This window comes from Paramormyrops kingsleyae, chromosome 24, assembly GCF_048594095.1.
Source record: "Paramormyrops kingsleyae isolate MSU_618 chromosome 24, PKINGS_0.4, whole genome shotgun sequence".
Classification (NCBI taxonomy): Eukaryota; Metazoa; Chordata; class Actinopteri; order Osteoglossiformes; family Mormyridae; genus Paramormyrops; species Paramormyrops kingsleyae.
This window is the reverse complement of record NC_132820.1, coordinates 12,430,980-12,449,046: the sequence shown is the minus strand read 5'-3', so window position 1 is coordinate 12,449,046 and position 18,067 is coordinate 12,430,980. Positions and strand designations below refer to the sequence as shown.

At 38.5% G+C, this 18,067-nt stretch overlaps 1 protein-coding gene and 2 long non-coding RNA genes across 3 annotated transcripts in view; 1 reads left to right on the top strand and 2 right to left on the bottom strand.

Annotated features, from left to right (window-relative positions):
• Window positions 1–832: 832 nt before the first annotated feature.
• LOC140582328 (uncharacterized) overlaps window positions 833–18,067 on the bottom strand; it is a 160,697-nt gene continuing 143,462 nt past the window's right edge. Inside the window, exons 2-3 of the long non-coding RNA XR_011985261.1 lie at window positions 3,680–3,767; window positions 833–1,155 (exon numbers count right to left, since the gene is read on the bottom strand). This is a non-coding gene — a long non-coding RNA (uncharacterized lncRNA). The remainder of the gene's footprint in view (window positions 1,156–3,679; window positions 3,768–18,067) is intronic.
• Window positions 1,332–3,687, top strand: LOC140582325 (uncharacterized). The gene is made up of 2 exons (XR_011985258.1): window positions 1,332–2,417; window positions 2,509–3,687. It is a non-coding gene; the product is annotated as an uncharacterized lncRNA (long non-coding RNA).
• Window positions 8,919–11,221, bottom strand: LOC111845822 (GTPase IMAP family member 7-like). The gene is made up of 3 exons (XM_023815500.2): window positions 11,067–11,221; window positions 10,580–10,661; window positions 8,919–10,472 (listed from the first exon to the last, which is right to left on the bottom strand). The coding sequence occupies exons 2-3, from the start codon at window positions 10,584–10,586 to the stop codon at window positions 9,577–9,579; spliced, it is 903 nt and encodes a 300-aa protein (XP_023671268.2). The 5' UTR covers window positions 10,587–10,661; window positions 11,067–11,221; the 3' UTR covers window positions 8,919–9,576.

The window sequence follows — 18,067 nt, the reverse complement described above, 5'->3', positions numbered from 1 at the left end:
ATGGGGCGCCCATCTGCTATGTTTTAATTTATACTGTGCATAATTTAAAATAACCTTTACAGTTCCTGTTTGCTATGTTGCTTATACAGGAACACTACACCCCCTGCCAATTAATGTTTGAGTATTAAATTCCGTAGTATCATTAAGGAAGGTTTACTGTTGATCGGTTGAGATTACGGTGTTCATGTGCTTTATTTACCTCTTATAATGTAATGTATAATCAGTTATGCACCTGTAGGTGGTGAGCAGAAATACAGCCTTGCAGCATTCATCACAAGTTCATTACAACTATATGACCATAATGTTTTTTCCCTACCATATTAATGTGGATTTGGATAAAAATGTCTTCCTTTTAAATAAATATAATTCATGTATATTTCTGTAAACCAAAGTCTCACTGTAGGTAACAAAGGAGAGACATTTTACACCCTCACAGACCAAAAACAAGGGGTTTTAATTGCCGAGTTCAACATGTGACAACAACACAGTAATGACTGGCTAAGATGTTTCTGTGACTAATATAAACTCACCGTGTTTAGGGCAAGTACAGCAGTATGCATAATGCATCAGGACTCATACTGAAATACCCTATATTTGGATATATTATGTAACTCGTGGTTTTGTAGGAATGTTGGTACCTTTGAGACACACATATACAAATATATCATATATGAATTTGGATGCGGCTATAACTGGAGAGGCTTGTAGTACATAGTCTGCTAAATTTTTGTAATTGTTGTTGCAAATATTATGTACAAACCATGACAGAGACTTGAATGCATACATGGGTTTATATATCAGTTCATGAAATACATTACTGAGGAAACTGCGGTTGCTTTTACTCCTATTTAATACGATTAAGCACAAACACACATCACAAGGAAGAGAAAGTATTATTTATAATTATTTATACAGCACACAATGACTACATATAAAAAAATATAGCATAGAAAAATCCAATAATACTATCGGACAAAATGGCGATGTAACAGAGAGCGGTGAGTTGGAGACCAGAGTCTTGACCCCGAGGAGTGAAACATATTTAATTTCTCTGTTGTGTCGCAAATCTTACAAATACCCTACTTTTCAAAAATAAAAGAACTTACTTCCTCACGCATTTCCAAAAGGATGTTTTTGTCAAATCCCTCCAGCTCACTGGAAAACAACACATCAAGAGCACATATTATGGCCTAAATAAAGATATAATATAGGCATATAATATAAACAGTTCATTCTGCATCTCGTAATACTCAAGACATACCAAGGCCATGCAGAGTGCATACTGATAAAAGGGAGGGGAGGGGGGGAAAATACTTCAATACTTTATATCACAAGTGTTCAATTCAAGGTGGTCTCTTACAATTGTCACGCCCCGCTCGTCCGCTCCTCCCGTGTGCCACGCCCCCTCGTTAAACTAGTGTGGAATGCCGATGTCATTAGCTGTTTGCAGTTGTTTTCATTAGTCCTATGTATTTAAGTCCGCGTCAAAGTATGTTTCCCCAGTCCTGTCATTGAAATGCGTATTTATTGTATGTGCATTCATGCTGTTATGAGAAAAATTGCCGTGCATCTTAACATTTATGTGGATAATTTGTACTTCTTTCACATGCACAGTGATTTCTTGTCGTAACAGTGCGAATGCACATAGAATAAATACGCGTGAGTGAGTACTCTATGAGTACTTTCATACCAGTTATATGCCCCCTGCATATGATAATTTTTGCATATAAAATAAAGGGCCGACTTACGCAGGGTTGCCAACTTTGGTCAGCTGGTCGGCGTGACATTTTCAATTCGAGACAAGTCTACACACGTATTTACAAGTATATAACAGTTTTATTACCTTGTAGTCTGGAGGGTTTGCAAACTGCCCCAACGCTTTTGAGGTAGCCAATTTTAGGTTTAAAATGGATTAAGAGATTCGCCATAAGATTTCTTGCTGTGCGCGTTTGAGTCTGAAAGCCCGAGTCTCGCGCCAGATGTGTCAGAGTTGGCAACCTGCTTACGGCCGAATCGGACCTACGACCGGTCAGTCCGAGCCGAACGCGGCCGAAAGTCGCCGATGAGCTGCACAGGATCGCATTGTCTGTTATGGTACGAATGGACGCCCGTGACAACAGCTTGATTACTTTTGAATCACATGCACTTATCTTCTCAAACTTCTTTCGAGATTCTTAAGCAGCGGTTGTATTTTGGAGACTTTTAGCATTCATAAAATGGAGAGCAAAGATATGAAAGTAGTTAAGATTATTATTAAAATTAAAATTAAAGTTAAAATAACAGCGAAGGATTGTGAATCTTTTTCAGAAAAAATTCCGGAAAAGATCAACAGCGAGAAGAAGAAAGAAAAAGACGTGATGAAGATGGATGAGACGGACAAGCCTGGTTCGACACGGAGAGTGTGTGACATGCCGAAGGTAAAGCCCTGGCTTAATTAAGAGACCCTATTAGAACATAATTAGAGCATAAAATGTTCTATATCAATAATCTTTCCTTGTCTTAAAACAGAATACTGATAAGGCTGTCCGTGGTCAGAGGGTTTGCCGATGGAGCGGGAGGGGCAGGCCACCCCCACAGGAGCAAGCAGGAGCCACTAAGAAGAGGCCCCAGTTAAAGTACCTCCACGGCACGGACAGCAACAGCTCCTGCGCCCAGCGACCAGAGAGGGGCCAGGGGCAGCGTCAGCGATCCGCAGAGCAGCAACTTGTAGACAGGATACACGGACTCATGGGTTATGGCCGGAGACGGAAGAATGACAGACACATTGCTGATGGACTTGTGGGTTATGGCCGGGGTAGGAGGGATGACAATAGAGACATTATTGCTGATGGACTTGTGGGCTATGGCCGGGGTAGGAGGGATAATAGAAATACTGTTTAATTGTTAATGTAGACCTATATAAGATAGAATAAGATAAGATAGGATAAAATATGCTAAGTTAAGATAGGATAGGATAAGATAAGATAAAATATGCTTAGTTAAGATAGAATTAGATAAGATAGGATAAAATATGCTAAGTTAAGATAGGATAAGATAAGATAGGAACGGCTAAGATAAAATAGGATAAAATATGCTAAGTTAAGATAGAATAAGATAGGATAAAATATGCTAAGTTAAGATAGGATAAGATAAGATAGGATAAGATATGCTAAGTTAAGATAGGATAAGATATGCTAAGTTAATATAGGATAAGATAAGATAGGAACGGCTAAGATAAAATAGGATAAAATATGCTATGTTATGATAAGATAAGATAGGAACAGCTAAGATAAAATAGGATAAGATATGCTAAGTTAAGATAGGATAGGATAAGATACGAAAAGCTAAGATAAAATAGGATAAAATATGCTAAATTAAGATAAGATAGGAACAGCTAAGATAAAATAGGATAAAATATGCTAAGTTAAGATAGGATAGGATAAGATACGAAAAGCTAAGATAAAATAGGATAAGATATGCTAAGTTAAGATAGGATAGGATAAGATACGAAAAGCTAAGATAAAATAGGATAAAATATGCTAAATTAAGATAAGATAGGAACAGCTAAGATAAAATAGGATAAAATATGCTAAGTTAAGATAGGATAGGATAAGATAGGAACGGCTAAGATAAAATAGGATAAGATATGCTAAGTTAAGATAAAATGAGATAAGAGCTTTACAATAAATCATATACTTACTATTTAAACAGTGTCTTTGTCATCTTTTCAGTGTTGTGTCTGTCTTGGGTTGAAAATTTTGCATCGTTGATTTATATTTGGCACTTTCCTAAACGTCAATAAGCAGAGACGGAGGAAAGGGAGGAAGGAACGGTTAAGTAAAATAATAATAATAATTAATTATTAAAAGCACAGTGTTACTTTATTTTGACATAGAAAGGGTCATTTCAGTGTTACTACCACCTATGAATTAATGGCTGCAAATGTTGATGTTAGACGTTCCTGTAAATAATGCGGCGTAAGTTTCATGATCAAGACAGGGTGTTAGTGTGGAAAAAGCACAAATGTAACAGTATTTGAGGGAAGAGTGGGAAGGAGGGAAATGCAAGTAGACGGAGGTTCCTCGAAGCTCCGAGATGTGCTTGGCTGTAATAAATCTGGAATATAGCTATATAACATAGTTTTTGATAACAACAGCATTTGTTCTTTAGGCAAAATGGCAAGCAGATCAGAACTGGCCAGATCTGATGTTGCAGGTTTTATAGAAAGACAAAACAAAATTAAAAAGTGCTGAAGTTTGAATGACTGTGTATTTATTTCAGTTATTTTATATTGGGCTCAAGGATTGGTTTCATCATACAAATACAACATACATAATGTTTTCTTGAATTTACTGAAAAGTAAGTGATACCAGAATCAGAGGGTCAATAAGCTTTTAAGTAATAATGTGGATTGTGCTTGGGGTAGAAGCTGCACGTTGTATTGAAGAAAAGTATAGATTTTAATTTGACAAAATATGCAAATTAATTGTAATAATAATATTAGTAACATTCATCTTTAGATAACATTGATTACATAACTAATGATACTTTGAGAAAAAATGTTTTGTCATTATTATTTCGCTATTATCATTGCTTCTTACAGTAAATTATTCTTGATGCCCCCAGTCAGTAGCCCATGTTTATAAAATATGTGGGTAGGATGAGGGTTAAACCCCCCCTGATTCACGTGCCAGGTCTGACCAGGCACGTGCAGACCGGGGGGGGGCGGAGGGTGCTTGAGCACCCGCCCATTTCCTCCAGGATGCCTCAAGTGCCCTTTTCTTGGGTTTTTTTTTTTGTTGTTGTTGTTGTTGTTGTTTTTTTTTTTTATGTGTATGTGCGTATGGAACCCTGTCTTTGCCCCTCAACAATAAAATGTAACTATTAATCTCAATTTTGCTAAATAAAAGGATCTGGCTTGCATCAGTCACATGACTGCCATTAACCAATGCTCGCCCTTGAGGGCAGAGTGCGCTCGTTACGAGCCGGGTACGAGCTCGCGAAGTGCACGCGCATTTTCTGCAGGCTGGGTGGTGCGGAGCTGGAGGAGAAGCAGGCAAATTAATTGGAAGATGCAGACTGCAACAAAACAGTAAATAGGGTGTACAGCGCACACAATAGTCTATAACAACAAATGAATTTAAATAAATGAGCGTGCTGTTTGCGCAACAGCGCGACAAACATTACCTGTCCTTTTATGAACTGCACAAGTAGTGGTGGTCATTAACTGCTAGCTAACTGGGTAAGGGTGTTACAAGGGGGTCTGTAGCTCTGTCCACCGTTTTTGGGAACATGTTTTGTTTTAAAGTAAGTTACAGGACTTTTCCCTTCTTTTCTGGAGGGCTTTTATTTCACTAAAAACGATCTAATATGGATATCCACATAATTCCATATTAGATTCGTCATGAATGTGAGTTGTTGTTATTCAGCCTGTTCTATCTTTTTTAACTTTGAGCACCCGCCCCTTTAAATGTCTCTGCACGGCCCTGCTGAGCACTCTAGGCATACGGACTACGGTGTAGTATAGGTAGCAGCATTCGTTATTGTATGCGTAGCCAACCCAAGTGGTAACGAGTATTGGGTAACGAGTGTTAAGTAACGAATTCTGGGTTGCCGAGTACTCGGTAGTAACAATTACACGAAAGTAACGGATAAACACATCACTATAAATGGCGTGTATTGTATTAAGCTGACGTCATTGTCCAACGTACACATTAATGAAAACGAGGCGGCAGCCAAGGCCCAATTACCCTTTTACCTAAATCACAAAAAGACAACTTACTGGAAAATTGGTGGCCAATCACGTTATTGAATAATGATTATAAAATCATTGCTCTTTGTTCAGCGACAAAATTAATATCTCGTTAAATTATGTACTTGATGAGACGCACTTGAGGCTTATGTTTGGCAGGCGTATTATGTACAACGGTAGGTTAGTTTTAGATATTTTGGACTGTGCTGCTCTGGTGAGGGATAATATATTTGTTCTCTTTATAGATATTCACAAGGCATTCGATTGTATTGAACAACATTTTATGTATATATCTGTGAAATTTTTTGGATATCGTGATAAAGCAAAGTTATGTTGTCAATCTGCTTATTATTTTTTCAGAATTCCATAAACACACCTGTAAATTTACTAGGCAAAAAACAAACCTTGCAGCTTTTAAGGCCTACTTTGTGTCATATTTGAATGCAGCAACCACATTTTGGCTCATGCCTGCTTGTTTACAAAGGAGTTTATCAACCCAGCTTGCGATGAAATGGTATCCGATGTGACCTGACCACATTTGGACATATAAAGGACTTGTCGCAAGATAAAAGGCAGTCTTGGCAGGAGTATTCTGAGAGACTTTAATGTTTTTTTTATGGCATTGATATTGAGAACAATGATGAAAAGGAGCAGCTTTATTAAGGTTTGGACTGACATCTTCAGTACATCGGTTTCACTAGAGTACCTTCATACCTTAAATCTGCAGGATTGGCACTCTAGCCACCGTAAAATAAATTACACAGATGTATTCCATTTGAACTAGTGTAGTGCTGAGGTATCACCAGCCCTACAGCTGCATTCAGGTTCTAATGCAAGAGGTGGATGCGGCAACACGCTGTATCAGTGTGCGCTCCTTCTCTTCTCTCTCTCTCTCTCTCTCTCTCTCAATGCTATTACTTATTAACCACAAACTAAGTGTTAGTTAAGAACTGATATCACGTTTGTTCATCATTACTGAATCTTTTAACTATATTCATGATTTGTTCATGATTAGTAGTTCAGTAGTAATTGAGTTACTACTAAGTTGGTGTCCCCTCGAGTAAAGTATTACTGCTTAAGCTATATGATCCAAATCTAAAACTTACCCTACTGCCTCACCAGTCTCTCCAGTAACTACTACTTCCTTGAGTCTGTCTCCATCAGAGTACTTCCCTGAGATTGATGGACTTTGTTTAGGAAACGCCTGTCTTCCATGTACTTGTCAGTCCAACTCAGGAACCCTCTTGGTTCTCCCATCTAAACTGCCTCACTTATCAGATTCTGCTCAAAATGCTCTTGTACAACTTTATTGAAAAAAATCTGTTACTTTTTTCTGATAGTTCCTCTAGGACAACAGTCCTTAAGTATGTCATTGATAATGTCCCGGTGAAGCAGAATGGCTGTTGAGTTAATCTGACCAAATGTGCCATCAAGAAAAAGGAAACAGAATGTTCCACATGGTCTCGCTGCCCCTAGTTCTAGTCCTTGGAGTTCCCCATGTTTACTGGTACCCAAGCCGATGATACAGTTTGCTTCTGTACTGGCTACAGAAAAGTTTATGCTTGACCAGGGCTGAGTCCTTTCTCCAAACCAGGATGGAAGATTGTGTGGATCAGATAGGAATTTGTTACTAAGTTAGACTTGCTGAAAGGCTACCGGCAAGTCCCACTCACTGAACATGCGTCAGAAATCTCAGGTTTTGTGTACTTAGATTCCTTCCTACAGCACAGTTATGGCCTTTGGCAAAACGCACCTGCTACATTCGAGCATTTAATGAGTTGAGTTTTAGCCAATGTTGATAATTGGATGATGTTATCATTTATGCAGATAATTTAGAAAGTCACCTCTGTACCTTAGATACTATTTTTCACATTTCAAAGAAGATTCTCTTACCCTAAATATGGGTTTGGTCAAGCTACTCTGACGTACTTAGGAAAACGGGTTGGTCAGGGAATTAATTCACTCTTTGGAAGCCAAAATTTCCTGTATCTAAAACAAAAAGAGAGCTGCATCACTTTCTTGGGATGAATGGATATTACAGAAGCTTCTGTAAGAATTTTTCAAACATTGTATCACCTCTCACAGATCATCTCCATAACTCTGTGCCTTTTGTGTAGACTTCTGATTGTCAAACTGCTTTTGATGTAATGAAGATTTTGTTGTATAGTTTTCCAGTTCTGTCTGCACCTGACTTCACTAAGTCAATTCAAGCTGGATGTGGATGCTAGTGGAACGGGTGCAGGTGCTGTATTAATATACCCTGTCTGTTTCTTCTGCAAGAAGTTCAACCACCATCAGATAAACTGCAGCACCATCAAAAACAAGCCCTTGCGCTGTTACTGGCCTTTCAACACTTCAAAGTGTATATTGGATCCAGGTCAGAACCTGTCCTAGTGTATACAGACCACAACTCACGTGATTTTTTTTTGCATCATCATATGTCCAAACTTGCACATACATGAATGGGTGATGCGAGGTTGAGCAATCAGTATCATTATTATTATTACTTTTTAGCGTATGTTATCGATATAGGAAATGAAATATACATGTATATGTGTAGGACATGCTACATATATATAATACCTATTTCTATTAGTATTATTATTATTGTTGATATTGTTGTTGTTATAATGTTTGTTGTTTGATGTCCTTTTAATGAGTGTTATGTGTGTTATGTTTGTTTGTTCTCTGCATTCCCCTACACTTTGTTTTCTCCCTCCCACATTTATTATTATTCCTATTATTATTTCTGTATACCTTTGTTTTTTTCCACCCTCTCTCCCCATGGTGATTGATGTCTGTTATTGTTACGATTGTCGTTTCTGTGTCCCCCTCCACCCCCCCTTTGTTTTTTTTAATCACAGTACTAGGACGGGTGAGTTCGGAGCGGCCACAATCTTTACACTGTACCTTTAATTTCATGTAAAATAAAGTTGTCCTCCGAAGAGGGGTGGTGGTGGGCAAAAAAAAAAACAAAAAAACATTTCAGTAATTTTCTCACACATTTGCTGACAAACTGGAGATCCTCTGTCCATCTTTGCTCCTCAAAGCCTCAGCCTTTCGCGGATACTGCTTTTGTACCAAATCATGATTACAATCACCTGTTGATATCACCTGTTTCAAATCACATCAATACAAATAAATTGCACACACAGACACACAAGCAGTAAACCCACATACACACATGTATAGCTGTATGACTTTATTTATGATGCTAAATATTTCCCAAATGATTTCTCTGGAATAACCCCGAACACAGTTTCTCTTTATGGTAATAGACACCTTTCAGTTAATCAGCAAGCTTCAGGATTATTGCAATGTATGACATCTAATGAATTTACTCCAAACATAACAATTTACAACTGCATGAATACAATTATTTCTACTTAAGTGTAATTAATATATTCCACTTGGCATTCTGAAAATTAAGTTACGAAAAAAAGCGATAATTAAAAAGCAACTACTTAATGTAAAATGTAAAATCAGTGAATACAGTGAGTCACTAGTGTGAACTAGGTTAGCTTTGGTCAAACATAAGCGCATTTGTAAAATCATAGTTACATTAAAAATGCTCCCTGGTGCTTGGGTAACAATAGAAGCGATCAGATTAAAAAAAGAAAAGGGCGGCAGAAATGCTTTTGGGGCATTTAAGGCGGCACCTACTGCTGCTGGTTCATTAATCAAAAAACAAAGCAAATTCTTGACTGTGATTGAGCACAATTTAGGCTACTTAAGGTGGTAAGAGTGGCAAAAAGGGTAGCAGAGCTAATAATAGTAGGAATGCAGTAATGATGCTCAGGTGCATTGGGGTTCTGTGTATCTCAGAGATGAATGAGTCCCCTGCATTATAGTATTAAACACTCTCCCTTTGTCTCCTTAATTTTTTTTTTCAGTTCATCTGATACCTCATATAAATCAGATGAACCTTTGACTGCGTTTATGGTAGCCATTCCACCTTTTACTGCCCCCAAAATGGTATTCAAGATGATCTGCTTAACATCAGACAAAGAAGCATTCTTAAAGCCATTTTTGAAGCCCACCAGTGTTGAAAGCAGCACTAAGGCTGGTACGCGTATTAGGACAGGGGTCACTTTTTTAATCATTTCCTTAATGGCTTTTGCCTTTGGCTCTGTCTCCCCTGGATCCATTTTCTTTATGATATCCTGTAGTATATCTTCAATTCCTTCCTGGATCGAAGTTGTGTAGTAACCCCCGTCATGGCTGTTTATGATATCACCGATGCTTTTTATTAGATTTTTCAAGTTTGTGCTGTTCCTCCCATTTTCATTCCAGCTCTTGCTGTCAATGACATGGACTCCGCCTCCACAATCTTCAACGCATTTCTTAAGGTCATCGTTGGTTTTTGCGAAATCTTCAATGGATTGGCCTTCGTCAAGACACTGGCCGTGGTTGTACAGGAGAGCTGTGTACTTCAGGGTTTCCTCACCAAAGCACATATTTATCATACTCACAAGCGCTTTCTCCTCATCAGTATACTTGCCTACTTTCATCACTAAGATGAAGGCATGCACACCAGGAGCACAATCAAAAATACAGGAAATTAAGGCTTTCTTTAGATCTTCAGCATTATTGTCAGGATCAAAGATGCCTGGTGCCTCAATCATTTTCACTTTTCTCCTATTAATCTTTCCTTGTTCAAGGTTTTCTTCAAGAAGGTCTTTCACAGTTCTATTGTTAGACTTAGCTTTCCCAAAAATGACAATCCTCAGCTCGCTAGAATCTTCAGAAGGACGACACATGATTAGTGTGGCAATTATACAAACTTACCAGAATAATTTCAGAAAAAGCATCTCAGTGAATGTCAGATACTAATAGTGAGTGACCTACCTGCCATGTTTCTGCTCTTTGATGTATGAGGTCACAGAAAGATCCTTCTTGCTGGATGTATTTTTATGTGAAGTATCTGTATCTGCATGTGAAAATCATGGATTAATGTGTTCGTGAATGTTGTAATGAAAACAGGCAAGTAAATTATAGACCAGGTTTAAACATCATATCAGTTAACTTAAGATCTTAGAGTTTCAGGACGTGTCCAGGTTTACAGGTCTAGTAACTCAAAAGTCATGTGGGCTGGCAGTTAAATTTGATAATACAGGAATAAATGATCAACCAAACTATTCCTTTAATAACCCAATAAGTCTGCTTCCCTGGACAGTATCAAAGGGCATTTCGCTCAACAGGGAAAAGAAACTATGCAGCTGCAGTAAATGCCCAAATGCCATGTTTCATAGCAGTTATTATATATGCTCATCAAGGAAGCTTTAAAAGAGTAAAATCTCCAGAAAAAAATCATACATGCAAATATATAACTCACCAAGACAGCTGAATGTTTTCTTGATAATAGTGAAGGATTGTAATTCTTTAGGAAAATGACTTGGATATTATGGCTACAGTAGTAGGATGATCCTCAGTATGATGTGCTGGATAATGTCCCCTAGACACACTTCATTGTACCTTATATACTCTTCCAGCTCATCCAATAAGGCCAAGAGGAAAACACCTTCCCGGCCCCCAAAAGTTAATTCACCATACAGAAGGCCCGTGTGATATTCTGGTTTCTAGAAAAACACACCCATTAGGAAGGTTTCTGGCCATGTCTCCAGATCATGACCTCAGTGGTGTTTGAGTATTTCTGCCATTTTTTGATGAACAGCACCATTTCTAACACTTAAACTCATAAGTACCTACAAACTAGGGGTGGAGCCGAACCCGAATACGGTATTCGGAAAGGCACAAATAATGTGTTTTTTACGAATAATTATTTCGAACAAATACTTAAAAAAATATTTGTATTCGGGAACAAGAAAAACTTTATATCAAAAAGCTGCGTTTCCTCTTGAGACCGCAGTGCATGCCCGGATGAGTGAGTGAGTGAGTGAGTTCAGGAGTCGGGGGGGGGGGGGGGGGGGAGTAAAAGAGGTGACTGACACAGGCTGCTCCACACAGTAACAGAGAAGGCTCGGCTGAGCGAAAAAAGACTTAACTGTATCACTATTTTTGTTGAATAGATTTTTGTACCTTAACTGGGTTCCGAAGGCATTTTATAACTTTCGTGAAGCAGAGTTTGATCGGGAGATTATTCCATTACGCTGCATTATTGACGTCTGCAATCAGGTGCTCTCATGTTCGCTCTGTTTACGTAGCTCTGTTAGCTCGGTAATTTAGACAATAGGCTGTTGACAGAGTAACGTTAACGTTTGGTTAAAAAGGTTAAAACAATGCTTGTGTAGTTGTGTCGAATTGTATGCACTTGTAGGAGTTATATGGTACGTTTAAGTTACTCTGTCTACTGCATATCCATAATTATTATAATGGATATAATTAAAGAATACTTACACTATAGCGTAAATTAGAAGTGCAACGCAAAAAAACTGGATTTTTACGCCTATTTTGAATTTTACTCGAATACGAATACAAATACAAATACTTTTCCCCCCTCAACAAATACAAATACAGATACAAATACCGGCTGCTTTGCACACCCCTACTACAAACTGTAAAAAAAATGTAATTACAGAAATAATAGTAATACATGGAACTATAAACAAAGGTACCTTAAAATAATACATCATTATAAAGACAATCACTGCTTTAAGATAATCACTTAGCATTAATCACTGTTTTCCTTGGCTGCCTTGGCACATGTCATGAAATATACTTAACATTCTCACAAATATAGGAGCATTTCTCAAAATTCTCAGTTAACCCTATAACGCCAGAAGTATCATATTTGATACAAATATTTCTAAGACCTCTACGTCAGTAATAGAATTACCCCTTTCCTCAAAAACCCGTTGTACTGTATATAATCCTATACATGTCTTTTACCCCCTGGTGGATGACTTATGTACTGCAGGTGGAAAACGTCTCTTTATTTTTTAAGAATCAAAGACGGCTGCACGCAGGTTGTAGCCGGCAGGATTTTCACGGAATAAGAAGTCCTATTTTTGCAACAGTTACCGTAGGCGCAATTTAGGGAAAATTGATTATATTTCAAAATTAGCCTTTATTAGTGTGAAACAACTCATAATAACTTAATATATCATGAAATATTTTATTGAAAAACGTTGGTGAAAATTGTGTATCAAATATGATACTATGGGTATGTAAATGTATTTTATTTGTCAGTGCATCAATTGTTGTTTTAGTCAATTTCGTGATCAAATTTCTATTATTTATACCATAATACAAACAACAACTAATATATTACTCAATTTAAGCTTGAGTATTTCTTCTAGTACACATTTTGAGAAGAATTTGACATTTATGCTGATCGCAAATAGTCAATAGGCTATATAGTTTGTAAACGTAACGATGTACTGTATTCTTTGTATGATTCTGATTTGTATATTTAGACAGCAAAAAAGTACAGTGTAGAAGATATCTTGAATATGATAATTGATGGAAACCTGGAGCAGTTAGGGGAGAAAGACGATGACAGTAGTGAAGAATGGAGTCCTAAGGGAGTGCCTAATAAAGACGGATCAGATAGTAGTAATAAAGATATGAATGATGAAAGTGTAGAACAGGGGTCGGCAACCTTTTTGACATGGAGTGCCAATTATATATTTTCTTGTTAGTCCGCGTGCCATGTTAACGACGGGGGGCGGGGCTACCATCGAGTAGTCAAACCAAAGCAGGAAATGGCATTTCAACATCATAGACGACGTCTGAATTTTTTTTAATGTGTTTAATAATTAGGGTTGTGATCTAGAGACCTGCGCGGGACGAATTTTTCAGTCCCGCTCCTGCCCGCTCCCGCAAGATTCTGTCCCGCTCCCGCAAAAAATATATTATTTTCTCCAGCTTCCGCCCGCAGTATTCAAGTTTTGTCCCGCTCCCGCCCGCAAAATCCCGCAGGTAAACATAGGCTATAGGCTAAGTAGTTTTATTTTTACCACTTATTCCCACTACTCTGTTATTTGTTTCACTTGCTTCCCTTTTGAGTGTATATAAAAAAGAAACGGAAAATAAACAAATATGTTTCGTTTTATTTGAATTTAATTAAATGGAATGATGAACATGGACACGAACGAGGAGCTTTTCAGAACATAGAAATACACTCAGAACAGTTAGAAATAGGCTAATAATATTGCAATGAAACAAAATAATAATAAACGTTGATTTCTCAAGTGGTCAAACAGAAAAGCATTTGGCCTAATACTGCTTCAGAGCGTTAACCTTTAATTTAGTCGTTCTTGTTGCTTTTGTGCAGTAGATAAATAATAGAGTACTTGTTTTTAATAAATTAATTTTAAGATAATTCCATTTTGCGGGAGTCCCGCGATTAATTCTATTCTCCTGCAACCCGCACATACATGAGGACCTTACCGCCCGCGCCCGCATTCACCCACCAAATCTTGTCCCGCGCCGCACTCGGTGCGTTGGGTCCCGCGGGTGCCGCCAGTTGTGGCACACGTGCCTAGGGTTGCCGACCCCTGGTGTAGAAGAATCAGACACACCAGTACAGTCAAAACAAAGCACAACAGAGCAGTCAGCAGGGCAAATTGAAAAAGAAAGAGTACAGGTGGAGAAAAGTGTCATTTGATCCTCCAAATATTGAGTTTGATGGATATGTTGATGTCTCTGTAGAAAGGTCAGAATGGACTCCCTGCATGTATTTTAATCAGTTTATTACTGATTAAATGATTCAGGAAATTCTGCTGTGCCTCTTGATATGAGAAAGGATTGTGTTGACCATTTACCAACATGTGAAACAAGACAGAAATGCCCAGGAAGCCACTTCTCACATATCTACTGTGCAAGATCCAAAGATAACCTTTGTCTAACCAGGGGTGCCCAATCTTATCCGCAAAGAGCTGGTGTGTATGCGGGTTTTCGCTGCAACTCCCTAATTAGATTACTAATTAGAGGAGTGATTGCCTGAAGAGTCCTCACACCTGGGTTTGAACAGCTGACCTACAGGTTATCCCAAAAACCTGCATACACACCAGCTCTTTGCGGATAAGATTGGCCACCCCTGGTCTAAACAAAAACAGAAATTTTTGGCCTTCCATGAAAAGTAAGCATGAGAAATCACCCCACACAAAAGATGAACCACTGCCATGCCTCTAGATGTGATCAATGTGAGAAAGGATGGCCACTGACCATTTACTAACATAGGAAACAAGACAGAGATACAAGCACTGCCCAGGAAGACAGAAAGAAAGCCCAAAAATGTTGCAAAATACTCATAAAAGTTGTCAAATGCTGTAAAACATGTTTAAGTATGCCAAGTGTTTTGTAAAGGCACAAAAATGTATCTTTATGGTTGACAAAATATGATCTGTACATGTCCAGAAATACCTGTTGTATCAAATATGACAGAAAAAGAAAAATGGGATATCCAGGTCATATTTCAATTTTTTTTTTGTTTTGTTAAACAAAAAAAGTCTCTGAAAATCAGGATTTTCTGGCAATTATTTAATAAAGCAGGCTTTATAGGTGTTGTGATCGAGCGAGCAAGCCGGGAAGCAAGCGAGCAAAGCCGAGAATGCAGGCAAACGAGGTTTTATTCTGGAAGCAGGACCGGGGAAACACGACAGTAAACATCAACAAACATCAGTGACGGATCTCGGGTAACGTACTCAGACGCGGACTAAATACAGAGGACAAACCACAATAACAAGGAACAGCTGGGCACGATCGGGGAAGCACATGTGGATAATGAGGGGGCGTGGCACACATCGGGCGCGGACGGAGCAGGGCGTGACAATAGGGTTAATACATAAAGCGCCACAGTATGGTTTAGCTATCAAATCCTGTAACTCACGCAAAACAATTAACTCATGTCTCAAAAGCAAATAATTCCACCAATGACTTAGTCCATGCCACCAAAATAAAAATAACTATGAGCCAAAATGCTTATAGTGTCAGTGTCTCTGTAAGTCTGCTCTGAGCTCCCACTTCTCATTGTCACTGACTGATCATTTTCTTTATTTTCTCTTTAAACAGGACAATACACCAATGATTATACATTAATAATCAAGGTTTCTCGTCATATAGCAATATACAATAAAATTGTTCTGTTTCACTTATCCTGTCACACCCTGCTCCGTACGATCCCGATGTGTGCCACGCCCCCCTCATTACCTCGTGTTCAACCCTGATTGTGCTCGCCTGTGTCCTATTAAGTCTAGCTTGTCTTGTGTATTTAGTCCTCGTCTGCGTCAGTAGTCCCCAGTTCCGTCATTGTATTGTCATGTGCAGTGCTTTGTTCGTCAGTTTGACTCGATTAAACCCCGTTTGTCCGTATTACCGGCTCGCTCTCCTGCTTCCTTGCTCGCCTGCTGGCCGCTTGCTGACATATCCATAGCATTCTGTGGAAATTTTTAACTATTTTACATGAAGGGACATACATGGAAAAAAAAACAATAAAAAAGGGGGAGGGAGTATAGGGAACGTGCAGCGAGAAAATTCTTGTGTTGTCGCTTATGTCATACAGATTATAGTTAAACAGTTGTTTTCTTTAGTTATAGAGAAATTGTTGGAATCCTAAATCAAATCATTAATTCTGTTGGATGTCTTTCTATGGCACACGGAAGGAGCGGACGATCGGGGCAGGACACATTGTTTATTTGTTTTTTTTTTTTTACTTTACACATTGTTTGGATACATTTATTTTCTTACTCTAAAAATGACTGTTTTGATAAATGTGCCTAGATGTGTTTAGTGCAATATATGCTTTTCTTGTTTCTTTGTTTTGTTTTGTTCATTTTGTGTTTAAATGCTAAAAAAAAACATATTTCGGTGTAATTTTTTGGTGGCCCTGCAGGAACCAATTATTTCTTATGGGGGAAAGTCGATCAGAACTCGAACTTTTTAGGATTCGATCCGGAGTTCTGAACGGATTAAATTCGAGTTCTTAGGTACCACTGTATATTTCATTGACAATATCTATCCATTCGGTTATTGTAGGAGGATCTGGAAGTAGCCAGTGTTTTGTAATATTTTTGGCATTTCCTAAAATGAAAGTAGAGAATTGGAATGGCATTTTCGTCGAAAAAATGTCTTCCAGAATTTTATCTTCAACTGAAAATTTCTTTTAAAATGAACAATCCCAGAATATGTACCAATGATTAGCATTCTGATTCCTGCATAACCTCCAACATTCATAGTCTCCTCCTGTAGTGTGTTTTTTTTTTTTTTTTTTTGTATAGGGGTAATAAAAAATCTAACTAAACATTTCCAGCCAAATTCTTTCCAGATGTATGAGTTGGTACATTTCCATTGGGATTTACAGCAATTGTCCCATTCATTCTCTGAAATATCTAAATTGCCTTGTTGCTCCCATTTATTTTTAACATATATAGTAGCCTAGTGTCACACACAGATCCAGGGATGCAGGGATGAGGAGCCTTTAATGGGGCTGCGGAGAACAAGCAAAGGGGAAGAGCGGCACCGGGTCGCAAATGAGCGCGGTATTCTCTGCCGGGGCGGAGAGTCGCAGAGACTGCTCCGATCTCGGAGGAGGGGAGCCGAAGACGAGGTACCAAAGGGACGAGCAGGATTCGTGGTCTGGGTTCGGGTGCAGGGTTCGTTAACCGGGAAGTCCGTCCGACCGGAAGGCACAGGACCACGGCACACGAGGAGGGGGAGACAGGAGACGCCGGGCTCAGCAGGACAGGTAGGCTAAGGTCGGGAGCGGGTCTATGGAGGGAAGGTAAGGATGGTACACACGGTGAACAGACAGGGCTGAGAAAAAAGGGTAGACGAGAGACAAGAATCACGCTTGGTATGGCTTCTAAATATCGGCTCAATACTTCGCGAGGACGTGTTGTGCCAGCTCAGCTTATACGGGAGGTTAATTGGTGATTGATGAGCTGCACCTGTCAGGTCCCGCCCCCGTGGGCGTGACAAGTAGAGTGTGATTTTTTCATTATGAAACTTTTATATACGTATATAATCTAGATATAATACTTTTACTCGACTCTGAAGAGTATGATCTTAAAACTTCTTTCAGTATAGGGTTGTCTATACCTAACGAGTAAGGTTTGATAGATTGATTGAAATAGTGACGTAGGCTATTTGTAGATGTCTATAATAGTCTTGGTTTTCCAAATTATATTTTTCCTTGATAGTTTGAAAATCATCCAACTTTCCCTTGTTTGTGACTGATCATTTTCATTAGTAAACTGATACTTACTGATGTAAAAAAACACCGGTTCCAACATTGCAAGACTCTATGTTACAGTATGTAAAGTTCACTGGAAAGAGAAAGCACTCGCATGCACATGTTCTTTCTTTAGATCTCAAAACAATAACAAAAAAGTCACACAGCGCTGTAAAACACAAAAACAGCAAAATGGCAATACA